Source organism: Triticum aestivum, chromosome 4B (assembly GCF_018294505.1).
Source record: "Triticum aestivum cultivar Chinese Spring chromosome 4B, IWGSC CS RefSeq v2.1, whole genome shotgun sequence".
Classification (NCBI taxonomy): Eukaryota; Viridiplantae; Streptophyta; class Magnoliopsida; order Poales; family Poaceae; genus Triticum; species Triticum aestivum.
In genome coordinates, this window is record NC_057804.1 from 60559291 (window position 1) to 60573603 (window position 14313).

The 14313-nt window shown below is 42.6% G+C and overlaps 1 protein-coding gene across 2 annotated transcripts; it reads left to right on the plus strand.

Annotated features, from left to right (window-relative positions):
• Positions 1-408: 408 nt before the first annotated feature.
• LOC123091010 (uncharacterized) lies at positions 409-9636 on the plus strand. 2 transcript variants are annotated; one of them, XM_044512399.1, is made up of 12 exons: positions 409-806; positions 1729-1863; positions 3177-3426; positions 3965-4908; positions 5004-5204; positions 5427-5561; positions 5651-5729; positions 6415-6606; positions 8513-8568; positions 8667-8728; positions 8825-8912; positions 9138-9636. In XM_044512399.1, the coding sequence occupies exons 4-11, from the start codon at positions 4741-4743 to the stop codon at positions 8850-8852; spliced, it is 921 nt and encodes a 306-aa protein (XP_044368334.1). In that variant the 5' UTR covers positions 409-806; positions 1729-1863; positions 3177-3426; positions 3965-4740; the 3' UTR covers positions 8853-8912; positions 9138-9636. The 2 variants fall into 2 exon arrangements, with proteins under 2 accessions (XP_044368334.1, XP_044368335.1); XM_044512400.1 differs by having other exon boundaries at positions 5660-5729.
• The last annotated feature ends 4677 nt before the right edge of the window (positions 9637-14313 follow it).

Sequence of the window (14313 nt, forward strand, 5' to 3'; positions counted from 1 at the left end):
AAAGGGCTATGAAAACGACACTCGCAAGCACGGGAAAGTTGGCAAAAAGGCTACGTTATATTGGCATGAAATCGGAGCAGCGCCTAGCGACCACGGATAATATCTGGTGAGCTTTGGTCAGCGCATCGTACCCAACATGTTTACTGATCATTGCCTCTGCCCTTTTGATTTGTATAGATCTAAATAAAAAATGCAAAAATTAGCCCTAAGATTTGTATAGATCTAAATAAAAAAGGAAAAAATCAATTTTTTTAGGGATGGAAAAATCAATTGTTTGTTTTTCAGAATTAGACTTCGGCCCATTACTATCCGCTACCACAATTTGTTTTTTTCCGGCGGCCCGAAATTCTTCTCAAGCTGAGCCGAAACTGCGGTTCCCGGTGGCCCGTTGGGCGCGGTGTGGCCCGTTCCACATCCCCTTTCTTTCATTCCTCTCTCTTCCTCGCACGGTCACATCCGCGACGGCGACGAACGGGAGAGAGAGAGAGAGAGAGAGAGAGAGAGAGAGGCGGCGGTGAAGCCAGCAGCAGCGGCGGAAGAGAACGACGCCGGTGGGCGCCTTTCGTCGGATTCGCGTGCAAATCAAGGTTGCGCGCGGCTCCGTCGACTGGTGCTCGTCGGTGTCCGCGAGGCGGGCGCGGACGCGGACGCGCACGAGCGTCCAAAACCGGCACGGCGACGGGCCTCCAACGCCGACAAGCGAGCGAGGAGGCGCAGCGAACCCGAGCACACCCGCGCAGCTGAGGGGCTTGCTCCGGCGCCGTCGTGGCTAGCGACGACGACGACGACGAGACCCTCAACCTAAGGTAGCTTCCGCCACCGATAACTCAGTCATGGTTAGGGTTCTTAAGAGATGGGGAATTTTTTGGGGATTTCTCCACATTAGAGTTTCGGGTTTAAGGGCAAAATTGCGGTTACTTCAAATCATCTTATTCCCCTCTGATTGAGCGCATGATACGATAGCCATAGCTTCAAATTTGGGGAAAACTTAAGGAATTTGACATCTAGGGTTTCGAGATTTTGGGGATTTAACTTAGGAATTGCATAATTTACCTAAATCCCCTTTCATTTCTCAACAAATCTCAAGCCCTGGGTCCTCTTAGCACTGTTAGGGCTATAACTCAGAAGAATAGGGCTAAATTATAAGCAAACTTAGCTTAACAGGAAGAACAATTAAGCACAAACATGCTTATCCAGAGATGATTTAGAGCACAAGAGGGCTCTCAAGCTTAAGAGCCAGATGGCTCCGATGCCATTGCCAGGATAGCAGGATTTTCTAGTTCCAGCCACTTAGAGGAGAAGATGAGGTTGATTACCTTGGTCCTGAGGTTCAGCCGTCTCCTCTCTTCTTGTGGAGCTTGTAATGTGTATGTGTGTACTGTTCCTTCCTGGTGCTTCATTGCTTGCTTGACCGATGACTAGGGACAGAGTTAGGATCACTGAGTGTGTGCGTCTGTCTTAGCTTTTCCTTTTCCCCTTTATATATGCACTGTACACTAGGGGAACCAACACCAAATGGATGCGAGATGATGCCCCGATCAGGGCAAGACCAAACGAACCTACTGTAGTAATGGTACTGTAGCAGCTGTAATTGTTGACTTCCTGTACATTTGTTGACCCACTGTTTAGCAGTAGATCACTTGTTATCCAATTATCTGTTCAGACAAATATATTTCCATGGAATGTGATTTTAGTATTATTCCCTGACTTGCCATTGTTCATTTCCAGAACTTGCCAAATATATTTGTTTTGCTACGAAAACTGAAAGTGATTGAGCTGGAATTCTTCTCTTGACTCCAACAACCTGACTGCTACTTCTAACTTCTATCTACCAAGCACTTTGGACACCAGACCGAGAACTTGGTAACTTTCTAGTATTTATTGTTCTTTAGACTTATTGCACTATTATTCATTTGCAAGCTATCATTTAATGCTGTTCTTCTTAATTAAGCTTAACCTACAAAACAGTAAACCTCCTTTTTTTGCGGTGAGGTTTCATGTCATTCCGTTTCTCTTCTTGGAACCACTGTGAGGAACCACTGTGTTCGGCGTATAGAGGGCATATTCTCTTCTTGGAAATCAGTGCGTTCCATTTCTTTGGACAACCAAACACAAGAATAGAGCCTAGGTGCGGAACAGACATATCACATTCTAGCCCATCACTCCAACCTAACACCCCCCTAAGGTACCACCTGCCCACCTCCTCCTCTTCGTGGTTAGTAGGACTGAAACCGCATCTCATGTCAGTTTGAGTTCTACTGAGCATAAAACCTTTTGATTCTAAAGTCTGTCTCCACAGATCTAACTTCCTATTAACCCCTGCCCAACTATCGTCGACTAGCACCACATTATCCACAAAGAGCATACACCATGGGATATCTCCTTGTATATCCCTTGTGACCTCATCCATCACCAAAGAAAAAAGATAAGGGCTCAAATCTGACCCTTGTTGCAGTCCTATTTTAATTGGAAAGTCATCAGTGCCGCCATAGCTTGTTCGAACACTTGTCACAACATTGGCATATATGTCCTTAATGAGGGTAATGTACTTTGTTGGGACTTGTGTTTCTCCAAGGCTAACCACATGACATTCCGCGGTATCTTATCGTAGGCCTTCTCCAAGTCAATGAACAACATATGCAAGAGATATATATCTTACTCCCTCCGTCCATTAATATTAAGAGTGTTTTTGACACTAGTGTAGTGTAAAAAATGCTCTTATATTATGGGACGGACGGAGTAGACGAGTTAAAATTGTTTTTCTTTCTGATCAATTTGATATAACAGAATTTATAAGTAGGCATTTATAAAAAGGTATATTTTATAAGTAGCACTAATAATCTCAATTATCAGGTGTGACATATCAGAATAGAGCATCATCAAGGAAGGGTTACGAACAAGGCCACAAGTTTTGAGGTGTTCATGTTTATGTAATTTGCTTTAAGTAGGCCGAATGTTTGTGTATGTATTGCGTTGTGAGCTATGTAAGTGTATTATGGATGTAAACTGAATCAGAAGTAATGAAATCTTCCTTATTTTTCACCTTTTGGATGTAAACTGAATCAGAAGCAATGAAATCTTCCATACTTTTCACTCTTTGTATTTTGTTTTCTTAAACCATGTCTTTCTTCTATTAAATCCACTGGGTGCGCTAATAGCTACAGGTGTGCTAACAGCTACAGCCCGGAAAAGGATTGTAATACAACTTCCTCGCTCATTCATATTCCTCAAAATTAGAAGATGGCCCATGAACAGGAGCTGATCCTCAAGTTTGACACTATGGTCGGTGAGGAGCGTGAAAAAAAGGAGCCAACTAATCTTTTTGAAGGTTGGAGTGATGAGGAAAAGGTAAGCTATATGAGGCAGTTGGAATTCAATCTTCCACAATACAGTGAAGCACCTAATCTTGAAGACAAGGAAGTCCAGGTAAGAATCTGGATTTTTTTGTTGTTGCACATTTTGAATGCTTGCATGCTAGTTTATTGATTTTTTTAGTTAAATAAATTGATCTAGCGTTATCATATGTTGATCGTCTACTATTTTTGTACAAATGGAGATCTTTTGCATTACCTCAAAGGCATCTAGTATTTTTCCTTCGTGAAGTATGTGCTGCTCACTTCATCATAGTATGTGGTATATATTCTTTACCTATCCAAATGCTTGTCACTTATGTATTTTCTGGTTGGGTGTTTATGTCTGGCACTATAGCAAGACACAATAGTGTTCAGCACACATAATATACTCGGTTGGTTAGACAAATATGGTATGAACTTGGCATCAACTATTACTCTAGATTGTTCAAGGTTATGCAACCATGTTCATTTCTGAGGGCGATATGCTAGCAGTGAGAAATATTTCTGAGTGTTTAAGAACCATGCTAACTGAATCTGCTGCATGTTTTGCCTAACTAAAGTCAGATATATTATGAATTTTGCATCTTAATTAATTTTTTTATGTCATGTAGGATAGTGTAATTTTTGATGTCACAGATCCAGAGAAAATTCAGAAAAATTATGTTGCTTCAATTGGTCATTATAGATCCTGGCAATATGTTGGTTCCGACCGACGTTTTGAGTTTGGTTCAAAACAACGCACGTTTGTGACCAGATCAACGGGAACATTTGTATTCTATTATAGATACAAGCATTTTCTTGTTGGCTTGATCGTCGACGGACAATGTGGTTGGGTGGAAGGTGCCATAACCCGTAATGTTCGTGATGGCCTTGAGTCCGTGTTGCAATTTGCTAGAAAAGGATCTGCCCCAGATTATATCAGAAGTGCAAGAACATATACTCTTGCCTATGATGGAAATTATACAAAGGGTGAAAATATTTCGAAAATCAAAATGGGAATATGGCAGCTGTGTAATGCAATAGAGGGAATAGGAGATTTTGTTCCTGGAAAGAGTAAGTCTGAACCTGATCCTATGATGTGGCAAATCTTGATTCTTTATGGTCCAGAAGCTGGGAGGATCAACTATATATTTGGTCGGACAAATATGTCTTTATCTGTTGACAACGGAGTGCATGTGGGAGTTAAGATTCCTGCTGATCTTGAGCCGTTTGTGCTGAATTACTTGAAACTTTCCAAATGTGCTATTGCTGTGCTTGATGGCAAGGGATTTCTTCATGTTAAGGGAACGACGCCAAGGAGTTTATATCAAGTTTTATTGGCGGTTCTGATACTAAGAAGAAAAGTGGTGTATCCTACTCACTTCATGCTTTCGGATGCTCCCCCCCCATGAAATATAAGCGAGAGGAGCCTGATCAGGGGAAGAGGAGTAAGGCACTCACGGATGAGCAAAAATTGGAAGCTGCTAATGCCAAAGGAACTACATATCAAGTTGGCAAACATGATGGATCTTCTATTTACCACACCGAGAAATGGCTTATTGACCCATTGAAAGAGGTAACATATAACATAGTTGATATGTTTCAAACAGGTAACTTTACCTTTAGAAGTTGATGTGTTTTGCTTATTCACCTAATATTTCTTATCTGCAGGATAAGAGATCCTTTCCAGAAAGGCCTGAGCTCATGATGGTCTTAATATGGCTAAGCCGGCTCTGGGGTCACCTCAGCAAAAATGCTGTAGCACTATCTGATACTTCCGGTGTGCAACGCGGGTTATCTAATGAGAGTCTGAACCTGAATGTTAAGAAAAATCTTCTGGTTGCTGGAATCCAACCTAGAAATGCTCCTAGTGTAAGCATCTCACTCTATTTTCTCTTGCATTCATTAGTCAACATATGACATATGTTAATTATGCTGTCTAAAGTAAACTTACATTAGCAACCAAATACTCAACTACTTTATATCATACCCTATAAAAGAAAATGTCAAAAACAACAGTTTTAGCCTAGTGTAATTTGAATGCTAGATCAGACTCATGTTGATCAGGTTAATTGAAAGACCTTAATGCCACAGGAGCATCATGGTCTTGAGAGGCTTGAATTAGCTAAAGGACAAAATGTGGCCCAGCAACACACCGCTTCAACCTTTATCTTTTGTCCAGAAAGGTCGACTGCTGACCTGTGGTATTGGGAGGTGTTGCATCAGAAGGTCAATACTCACTGTAGTATGCTTTTAATCTTAATTTCACCTCCGTTTGTATATTGTGAGACTGAGGTAGTTAACTTAATGATTTTAAGTTAGAACAGAAAGACGAGAGCCCAATAGGTGGCAGTGGTTTCTCCATGAGGAAGTCTGGTGTAGCTTCAAGGACTGAAGGCAAGCACTTCTCTAGTTCTCTTATGCAATTGTACCAGCATCTCAGCTCAATACTCTGACAGTGTATTCTTCTCAGAATATTTTTTATGTTGTATCTACTTTAAACTATTTTAAATCACACCCTATAAAAGAAGCAAATCTTATGTTCTATGCCTTCATAGATTACATGGTGCAGAGTAGTGGGTTGTTTCTACATGTTACATGTGTGCTAATATTTGTCTTCTGAATATTTTTATTGCATGCTACGTTTTTTTGACCAATTTCCTTACCTGCTTCTAATTCAAGGTTGATGTAACTTCCAAAAAAGAGAACCAATTGTAAGGTTTTCTTATTTCGCTTGTTGCGTTTTCAAGTTGCATGATGATCCAAATAAGAAACGATGATAAAATCATTTGCTATGTCATTTCAACCCTGGTTGCGTGCATGCCTGATAGATGTGAATGGTAGCATACCCCCATAATGTTATGGCATGGAGTCAGGGACTGCATGTCATATTCCTGCAGCTTGCCTGATTCTGCAATTTCTGTACTGAAATCTCAAAAGTACTTGTACCACCTATTTGAATGGATTTACTTGCAATACATGGTCCCACTAATCATACCTTTTGGGTTCTCTGGATAGCCAAAAGCTCAGAGCACAAAAGCACAATTAACTGTTTGAAATTAATCTATTACTCCCAACACAGATGAACTCTGTTATGGTGAGCCCAGAAGCAGGGTGCCTGTGGCCTTGGGAACTGATAATGGCAAAGTGCCCGAAATCATGAAAAGGCGTGGCATCTCTAGAGAGACTGACAGAATGGATGCTCGCAATAAGAAGGCCAAGTTAATGGTTGCTGAGCATGAACAAAGACACCGTGTTGACTCAAGTACACAAGGTAATTATTTGGTGAAACGTCAGGTTTGTCTATGGTTCTTGTCTTGTTGCATCTTCCCTACCTTACCAGGAACAAATTCCTTTTCATGAAACATATGTCAGACCTTAGCTTTATTGATTAAATTGGTCTAACTGTTTGTGCAACATGACATTGCTGTGTTTGTGATATGCATGTAATTCTTAATATCTATATCAGTTGATGTTGACAAATTATTTTACTGGAAAATGACGCCACTCATAGTGAAATGACCCTTGGTCAAATTTCGTTGGCCACCTGTCATGAAAAGGTGATTACTATGTTGATGGTTTTGTATGGTCTTGATCTTCCTGTGCAGCAATAGCTACGTAGTTGAAATATAGAGGAAGTCCGTTGTGCTTTACTCAGTTCAATGATATCAGCTAAGAGAAGCATATGTTATGTGTCCATTAAATAGCTATCCTTAAATCCTGTATCTGTACATAGTTACAGGGGTGGAAAGTTGGCTCTCTGTACTGCAGTCAACCTTAATCTTTTCTGAAACTAGACCTTCAATCTTGATTAATAAGTCGGCAGTTCTGTAGTTGCAAACAATGAGAGAGCCTGGTGGTTGGTTATTCTCGTATTTCTCAAAACAGCTTCTTTGCGTGCCTTATAAGTTTGCAGCGGAGGTTGGGGGGGGGGGGGGGGGGGTTATAAGCGAAGTGTTACATAATGGTGCATAGGTGCGCTATTCCTTGAGAAATTGGGTCAGCTGTATTTGTGATGTGATGACACTCTTGTCATTTACTTTTGAACCTCTATGAGATCCACAATACAAAAACCTCTATGCCTTTAACAAAGGTTTGAGATGACAACGTAAAGAAAAAGACATATATGATTTTTAATTTAACTTCATCCCATTAGGAAGTTTAGACATCACTTGGTTAATTTACCAGGATTTACCTACTGAATCGTCCCGTATCATGTCAAATCCCAGTTCCTTTTTTATATTGGAATACTCTCCACTGTTCTATGAAACCGGTCCGTTTCGGGCTAATTCCCCTCTGTTTCTGACCAGTAGTGCTAGGGCTTGTTTCAGATGGTTTTCACTTGGAACCTATCTGAATAAATGCTGGTGGCCTTATGGGAACTGGCTCAAGAATATTTCTACCTCAATTTACCACAACATCATGGTGCATTTGATAGCATGGCACTGTTTGGCATCAATGCTGCCGACAATTGATCTGCCATGATGCACGTTGCAAATGTTTATCATCTTTTGAAGATATAGAAAAGTGATTTTTTTTGGCACTTGTTTCTTTGAAAACAGCATTTGAGATGCACAAAGCTGTGCTACGTCAGCATGTCTTAAAGCTTACTGATGTGTGTTATTATGATGATGCTCTGCTGCTCACTTGCCATTTGCCTAGCACCTAGTGCATTTTAAGAGCATTGGCAGATGCTTACTTTTCAGGAGTCAGTTTTGGCGTCAATGTTAATACTAAGGTAGTTATCAATAGTGTTTGGTCAACTCTACATCGCTTGGTTTTATATGTTTATCAGTGGGGCAGGATACTTGTTTTATACTCCCTCTATTCCTAAATATAAGTCTTTCTAGAGATTTCAATATGAACTACATACAGAGGAAAATGAGTGAACCTACCCTCTAAAATAGTCTATATACATCCGTATGTAGTTCATATTGGAATCTCTATAAAGACCTATATTTAGGAACGGAGGGAGTACTTGGGGCTAAATAAATTGAGTATCAGTTCACGGGGGTAATATATACTTTTCACTTATTTGTTTATTTTGACATGGGGATCTTTTATCATCTGTTCACTAAATTCATATTTTGGTTTACAAGCTCAATCTTTGTACTTCTAATATTCTTTATATATCAATCACTGATATAGTTAAAATCTTACCAAGTTTTGTCTTCCTTTAGGTTCACATGCTAGCACAATGGACGAGGCTGACTCTAACACTGATATCCTGACAAATGTGTGTAAAGAGGGACTATCCAATTATTTTCCTTCTCTCCTGGTGTCACCGTTTTATTTGTCCTTTCATTCATGTCTTCGTCTGGATGATTGTTTTAGGTGCATTTCATGGCAAGGAACAAAGCAATGTCGATGCATTTTGTGAAGTGCGACCCTGAAGGGTATATATTTTCATACTGTGAACAATGTTTACCTGAGCTCTCCTTATATTGTTTTAATTCTGAAAGAAAAACAATAATCCATTTTGGTGTTTCTAGGACTGCATATGTTACTTTTGCTGACTAGGAAACTATTGAGGGTGCTACTTCTTTGCCTGGGACGTCATTCTCCTCTAGATTTTTCACAGTAAGACCCCCTTTTTAATTGTCAAGCCCATGCCGACATATGCAATAGCTCGTGTCATATTCTTTCTCTTGGTACTTGATGAAATTAATCTCATATTTCTGGAAGGGGAAAAAACGAAAGGAAAACTATGAGACAGGGTGATCCACAGTTGCGGCAACATTATTTTTTAGCAGCAGTCAGTGTTATTAAGCTTTTAACCCTGAAAGAAACAAGTTGTACTTGCAGGCAACCAAGAAAGGGGAGAGTCCACTGCCTGCCAGCTGCCTCTGTAACTGAAGAGCTGTGAGAGTGTATGTTAACCAAAGAAAATAGGCCTACTGATCTAAACCTTGCCCTGCCAGGAACGAAACTGTGACAGAGCATGTACTTGATACAAAATCGACAACTCAACAGTTACTGCTACCCAAACATTTGCCTGTCTGTCTGACTGACCGCAGGAGTCTTCCCAGTTTTTGTTTTCTCGGGATTTACCCTTGTTACAGATACAGATAGATGAGGAAAATTTGGTTGACAGGTATGAAGAAACCTCTGAAATTGGCCGAGGTTATATTTTTCCATGGCATGTGTCTGCGATCCACAAAATCAATAGAAAGCATGCCTTTTTCTGAATGTGGTTGTGGTTGAAAAACAGAAGGGCAACCTGATTAGTAGCATCAGGATGCAATATTTTTGCTCTTTGTGCTGGCTCGGATTTCTATGTGTGTAATCTTGGTTTTGCGTTGCTCAGACCTATTTTATGTCATTGTTACAATTTTTTGTTGTTGATGATCTTGTCATTTCAAGACCATATTTTTTTTCAACAGGTGGTCTAACAAGCTCAGTCGGGGAGTGTGTTCTATACATACATATAGTCGAATTGTAGGAGATGCACATTACTGTTGCTCCTTGTGCTGCCTGCCTCTCGGCTGTCAGACCATTGCCCACCCCTCCTAACTAGATTGTGAGCCCTTGATGCTTACAGTTTTTTTTTGGGGGGTGCATGGCTTTGTAGAGTTTGGCGTCATTTTGCTTAATAATGGAAAAGGGGACAAAATTCCTGTTAACACCTGCTGTCCTGAAAAAGAGTTGGATATAAGGGAGTTTACTGTTGTTAGATGTAGGGAAAGAAAAAGGAAAAGGAAGCTCATGTTATTGTATCTAAACCTGTTCCTAGGAGGCAGAATTACCAGACAGTGTAGGAAAACTGGTAAATATAAATGAAAGGTCTATTTTGGAGTTGCAGAGGTGGAGGGAAGAAGGGGATGACTACTCGCATATCTGATATTATGCATGATCATTCCCTGATTTTATCTGTTTACAAGAAACTATAAAAAAGAATTTCTCCTCTAGTTATTTCAGAAAAGTATACTCTCATAGTCTATTTGCTTGGGAATGGATCCCCTCTAGGGGGGTAGAGCTGGTGGCATCCTTTGTGGTGTTAAAAAGGAGAAAATGGAAATCATTTCCTGTTCTAAGGACAAACATGTTTTGCTGATGACTCTAATTGATTTGTTTATTAAAAAGAGTTGGGGCCACCTGGTTGTATATGGTGCTGATCAGGATTATGCTAAGCTAGAGTTCTTAATTAACTGAGCTAGTTTTTGTAGCAATATTACTATTCCTTTTTTATGCGGGGTGACTTCAACATTCTAGATATAGTGGGACAAAAAAAAGAGAATCATTCACATGCCATTGACATGTTTAACTTAGTTATTAATACCCAAGGTTTAAGGGAACTGTTCTTTAGTGGTGGTAAGTGCACTTGGACCAACAATCAAAACCATTCTACCCATTGTAAAGCTTGATAGGATTCTTATGTCCAATGAATGGGAAGACATGTTTCCTGTGGCCACTGGCAGGAAATTGGTCAGGGATATCTCTAACCACATCCTTTTGTTGTCTACTGTTCATAGCAACGAGAGGGGGAGAGTGTGTCTACATACCCTCATAGATCGAAAGCGGAAGCGTTTATCACGTGGTTGATGTAGTCGTACTCTTCACGATCCAATCACAATCCAACCGATCTAGTGCCAAATGGACGGCACCTCCGAGTTTAGCACATGTACCGCTCGATGAAGTCTCCTACTTCTTGATCTAGCAAGCGGGAGAGGACAAGTAGATGGTATCACAACCAACAGACGACGTGGTGGTGATGGTGGTGGTGGAGCACCGACAGCGCTTCGCTAAGCGTCGGCGGGACGAGGCGGTGGAACTACAGAGTAACGAGGGAGAGAGGGGCACCAAGGGCTTGGTGTGTCCTCTTGGGGCGCCCCTCCTCTCTACATGTAGGTGGAGGGGCGTGGCAAACAACCCCTCCAAGACCTAGGGCGCAGCTAAGGGGGAGAGGACTTGGACTCCAAGTCCAATCCTATTCCTACTAGGACTCCTTCCTTTTTTGCCTCCCTTGGACACATGGGATTTTGAGGACTTGGTGTGCCTAGCCCAATAAGTGCTAGCCCTTGGGTCGTGGTGAAACCACTTGCGGACTTCCGGACCCCTCCGGAATCCTCCGAAACCTTCTGGAAGCTTCCTGGTACAATATCGAAAAAACTGCACCTTTTTTCGAAACCCAAAATATGACTTCCCATATATAAATCTTTACCTCTCGACCATTCTGAGACTCCTCATAACGTCCGGGATCTCATCCGGGACTCCGAACAACATTTGGTTACCACTCATCAAATATCCCAATACTACTCTAGCGTCAACGAATGTTAAGCGTGCGACCCTATGGGTTCGAGAACTATGTAGACATGACCGAGACACTTCTCCGGTCAATAACCAATAGCGGAACCTGGATTCTCATATTGGCTCGCACATATTCTACGAAGATCTTTATCGGTCGAACCATTATGACAACATACGTTATTCCCTTTGTCCATCGGTATGTTACTTGCCCGAGATTCGATCGTCCGTATCTTCATACCTAGTTCAATCTTGTTACCGGCAAGTCTCTTTACTCATTTTGTAATGCATCATCCTGCAACTAACTCATTAGTCACTTTGCTTGCAAGGCTTCTTATGATGTGCATTATCGAGAGGGCCCAAAGATACCTCTCCGATACTCGGAGTGACAAATCCTAATCTCGATCTATGCCAACCCAACAAACACCTTCGGAGATACTTGTAGAGCATCTTTATAATCACCCAATTACGTTGTGACGTTTGATAGCCCACAAGGCATTCCTCCGGTATTCGGGAGCTGCGTAATCTCATAGTCAAAGGAATATGTATTTTACATGAATAAAGCAATAGCAATAGAACTTAACGATCAATATGCTATGCTAATGGATGGGTCTTGTCCATCACATCATTCTCCTAATGATGTGATCCCGTTCATCAAATGACAACACATGTCTATGGTTAGGAAACTTAACATCTTTGATTAATGAGCTAGTCTAGTAGAGGCTTACTAGGGACACAGTGTTTTGTCTATGTATCCACACACGTATCAAGTTTCCGGTTAATACAATTCTAGCATGAATAATAAACATTTATCATGAAATAAGTAAATGTAAAATAACAACTTTATTATTGCCTCTAGGTCATATTTCCTTCACCTGCCACCGCGCCAGCACATCGGCTAGCTAGTCAGCTTGGCGTTGCATGCCTCGTTAGCCTAGATACGTGTCAAGATAAGGTGAGGCGGCGACGGACGGGACAAGCTCTATTACCGTCCCCGATAAAGTTGGAGGGCACGTAAGCAGCGCATTTAATGTGTTTGTTCTACAACGTCAGTGATAAGCATGTACATTGTAGCTACTTTATACTTCTTGTGTGCCATTGTGGCAACCCCTTTGGACGTATAAAAGGGGGCCTGAGGCGTACTGTAGGAGGATTCGAACTTTTGGGCCAGGCACGCATAGCAGGTAGCTAGGGTTCAAGAACACCAAATATACACTCAAAGTAGGACTAGGGTTTTACACTCCTCAGCGGCCCAAACCTGGTAAAAATCCCGCGTGATGATCACCAGACCTGCTCTTTGTGCAATCCTCTCACTGCCAACCGTAGAAGGGATCCTCGTGATTCCATAGGTGTCATTTCTCCCGACATCTTTGGCGCGCCAGGTAGGGGAAGACTGGTTGTGCAAATCTCGTCCGGGGAACCATGATGGGGCTCCTTCTAATGAAGTTAGAAGTCCGAGCGCCTCCTTCTCCTCACGCTTATCGCTGCCACCCACACGAGCAGAAGCATTGGCACGAGTGCAGCTACTCCTCGACTTTCCTCCTGCTGCAGAGAAGCAAGAAGAGTGGAGAGCTGATATCCAAAGCCTTATTGGCCATGCCAACAGGGATGGCCACTAGGAGGCGAGTCCTTCATGGCGCCGGACCACCGAGCCGGCGCATGTCGACAGTGGAAGGGTTGAAGGCGTTGCAACCACGGTGCACTCCCCTCCACCGCGACAACGGTGGTCGCCAGTCCGTCGGGTCGATGCTCGTATGACGTATCCACGGTATCGTCCGATCCACGAGCACGTCGCGAGCAACATCAAGTTCTTCGGGAATGGCTTAAGGAGGACGCTCGAACCACCATCGAGCGTCGACGGGAAGCACGGCACCAATCTGATAGGCGTGGGGGGCCCACTGCGTACAAGCCTGCGCTAGGGGATTCTGGTGACTTGCCTTATGCAATAACTTGTCCAACATTTACCCGTCAGCTACGATAGTTCCAGTGCCCATTACCCGCACGTTCAAACTAGAGGTCCCGGAGAAGTACGATGGCAAGACCCATCCGCCCGAGTTCCTGAGCGTCTACACCATTGCGATGCAAGCTGCCGGAGCTTGGGACAGCAAGGTACTCGCCAACTACTTCCTGTTGGTGCTCAAGCCCAACGTGAGGTCGTGGTTGATGCACTTGCCGATAGATTCCATCTCCTCATGGTCAGATCTATGCCACGAGTTTGTTGGCGCCTTTACTGGCGGCCACGTAGCTCCTGGCCAGGCAAGTGATTTGCATGTGATCCCCCAAAAGGACGGTGAATGCTTGCGCAAATACATACAAAGGTTCAGTCGTGTGTAGTACAACATCCCAAATGTTCATCCCGCCGCTGTCATCAGTGTGTTCCATCAGAACGTGCACAATCGTAAGATGCGTGAAGAGCTAGCAATGAACAAGATTACGGATGTTGTCGAGCTTTATGTTCTGGCCGACAGGTGTGCTCGAGCTGAAGAAGGAAGAAAGTACCCCCGGTGAAAATGCTGGCGTGGAAAGAGACTCTAGAGATGAAGACGTCGTCTCCCCGGCAAAGAAGGGACGATGACGCAACAAAAAACGTAGGGGCAAGATCGTGCTTACCATCGAGGAATCCGGCAATCCCGGCACCACCAAGAAGGCCAAGGTCGACGACCCCGACAAGGAAATTGCCGGGTGCAATGCCTGCTGGGCCTTGGCCGACAAGCCAGAGGGCTCTGACAAGCAATAT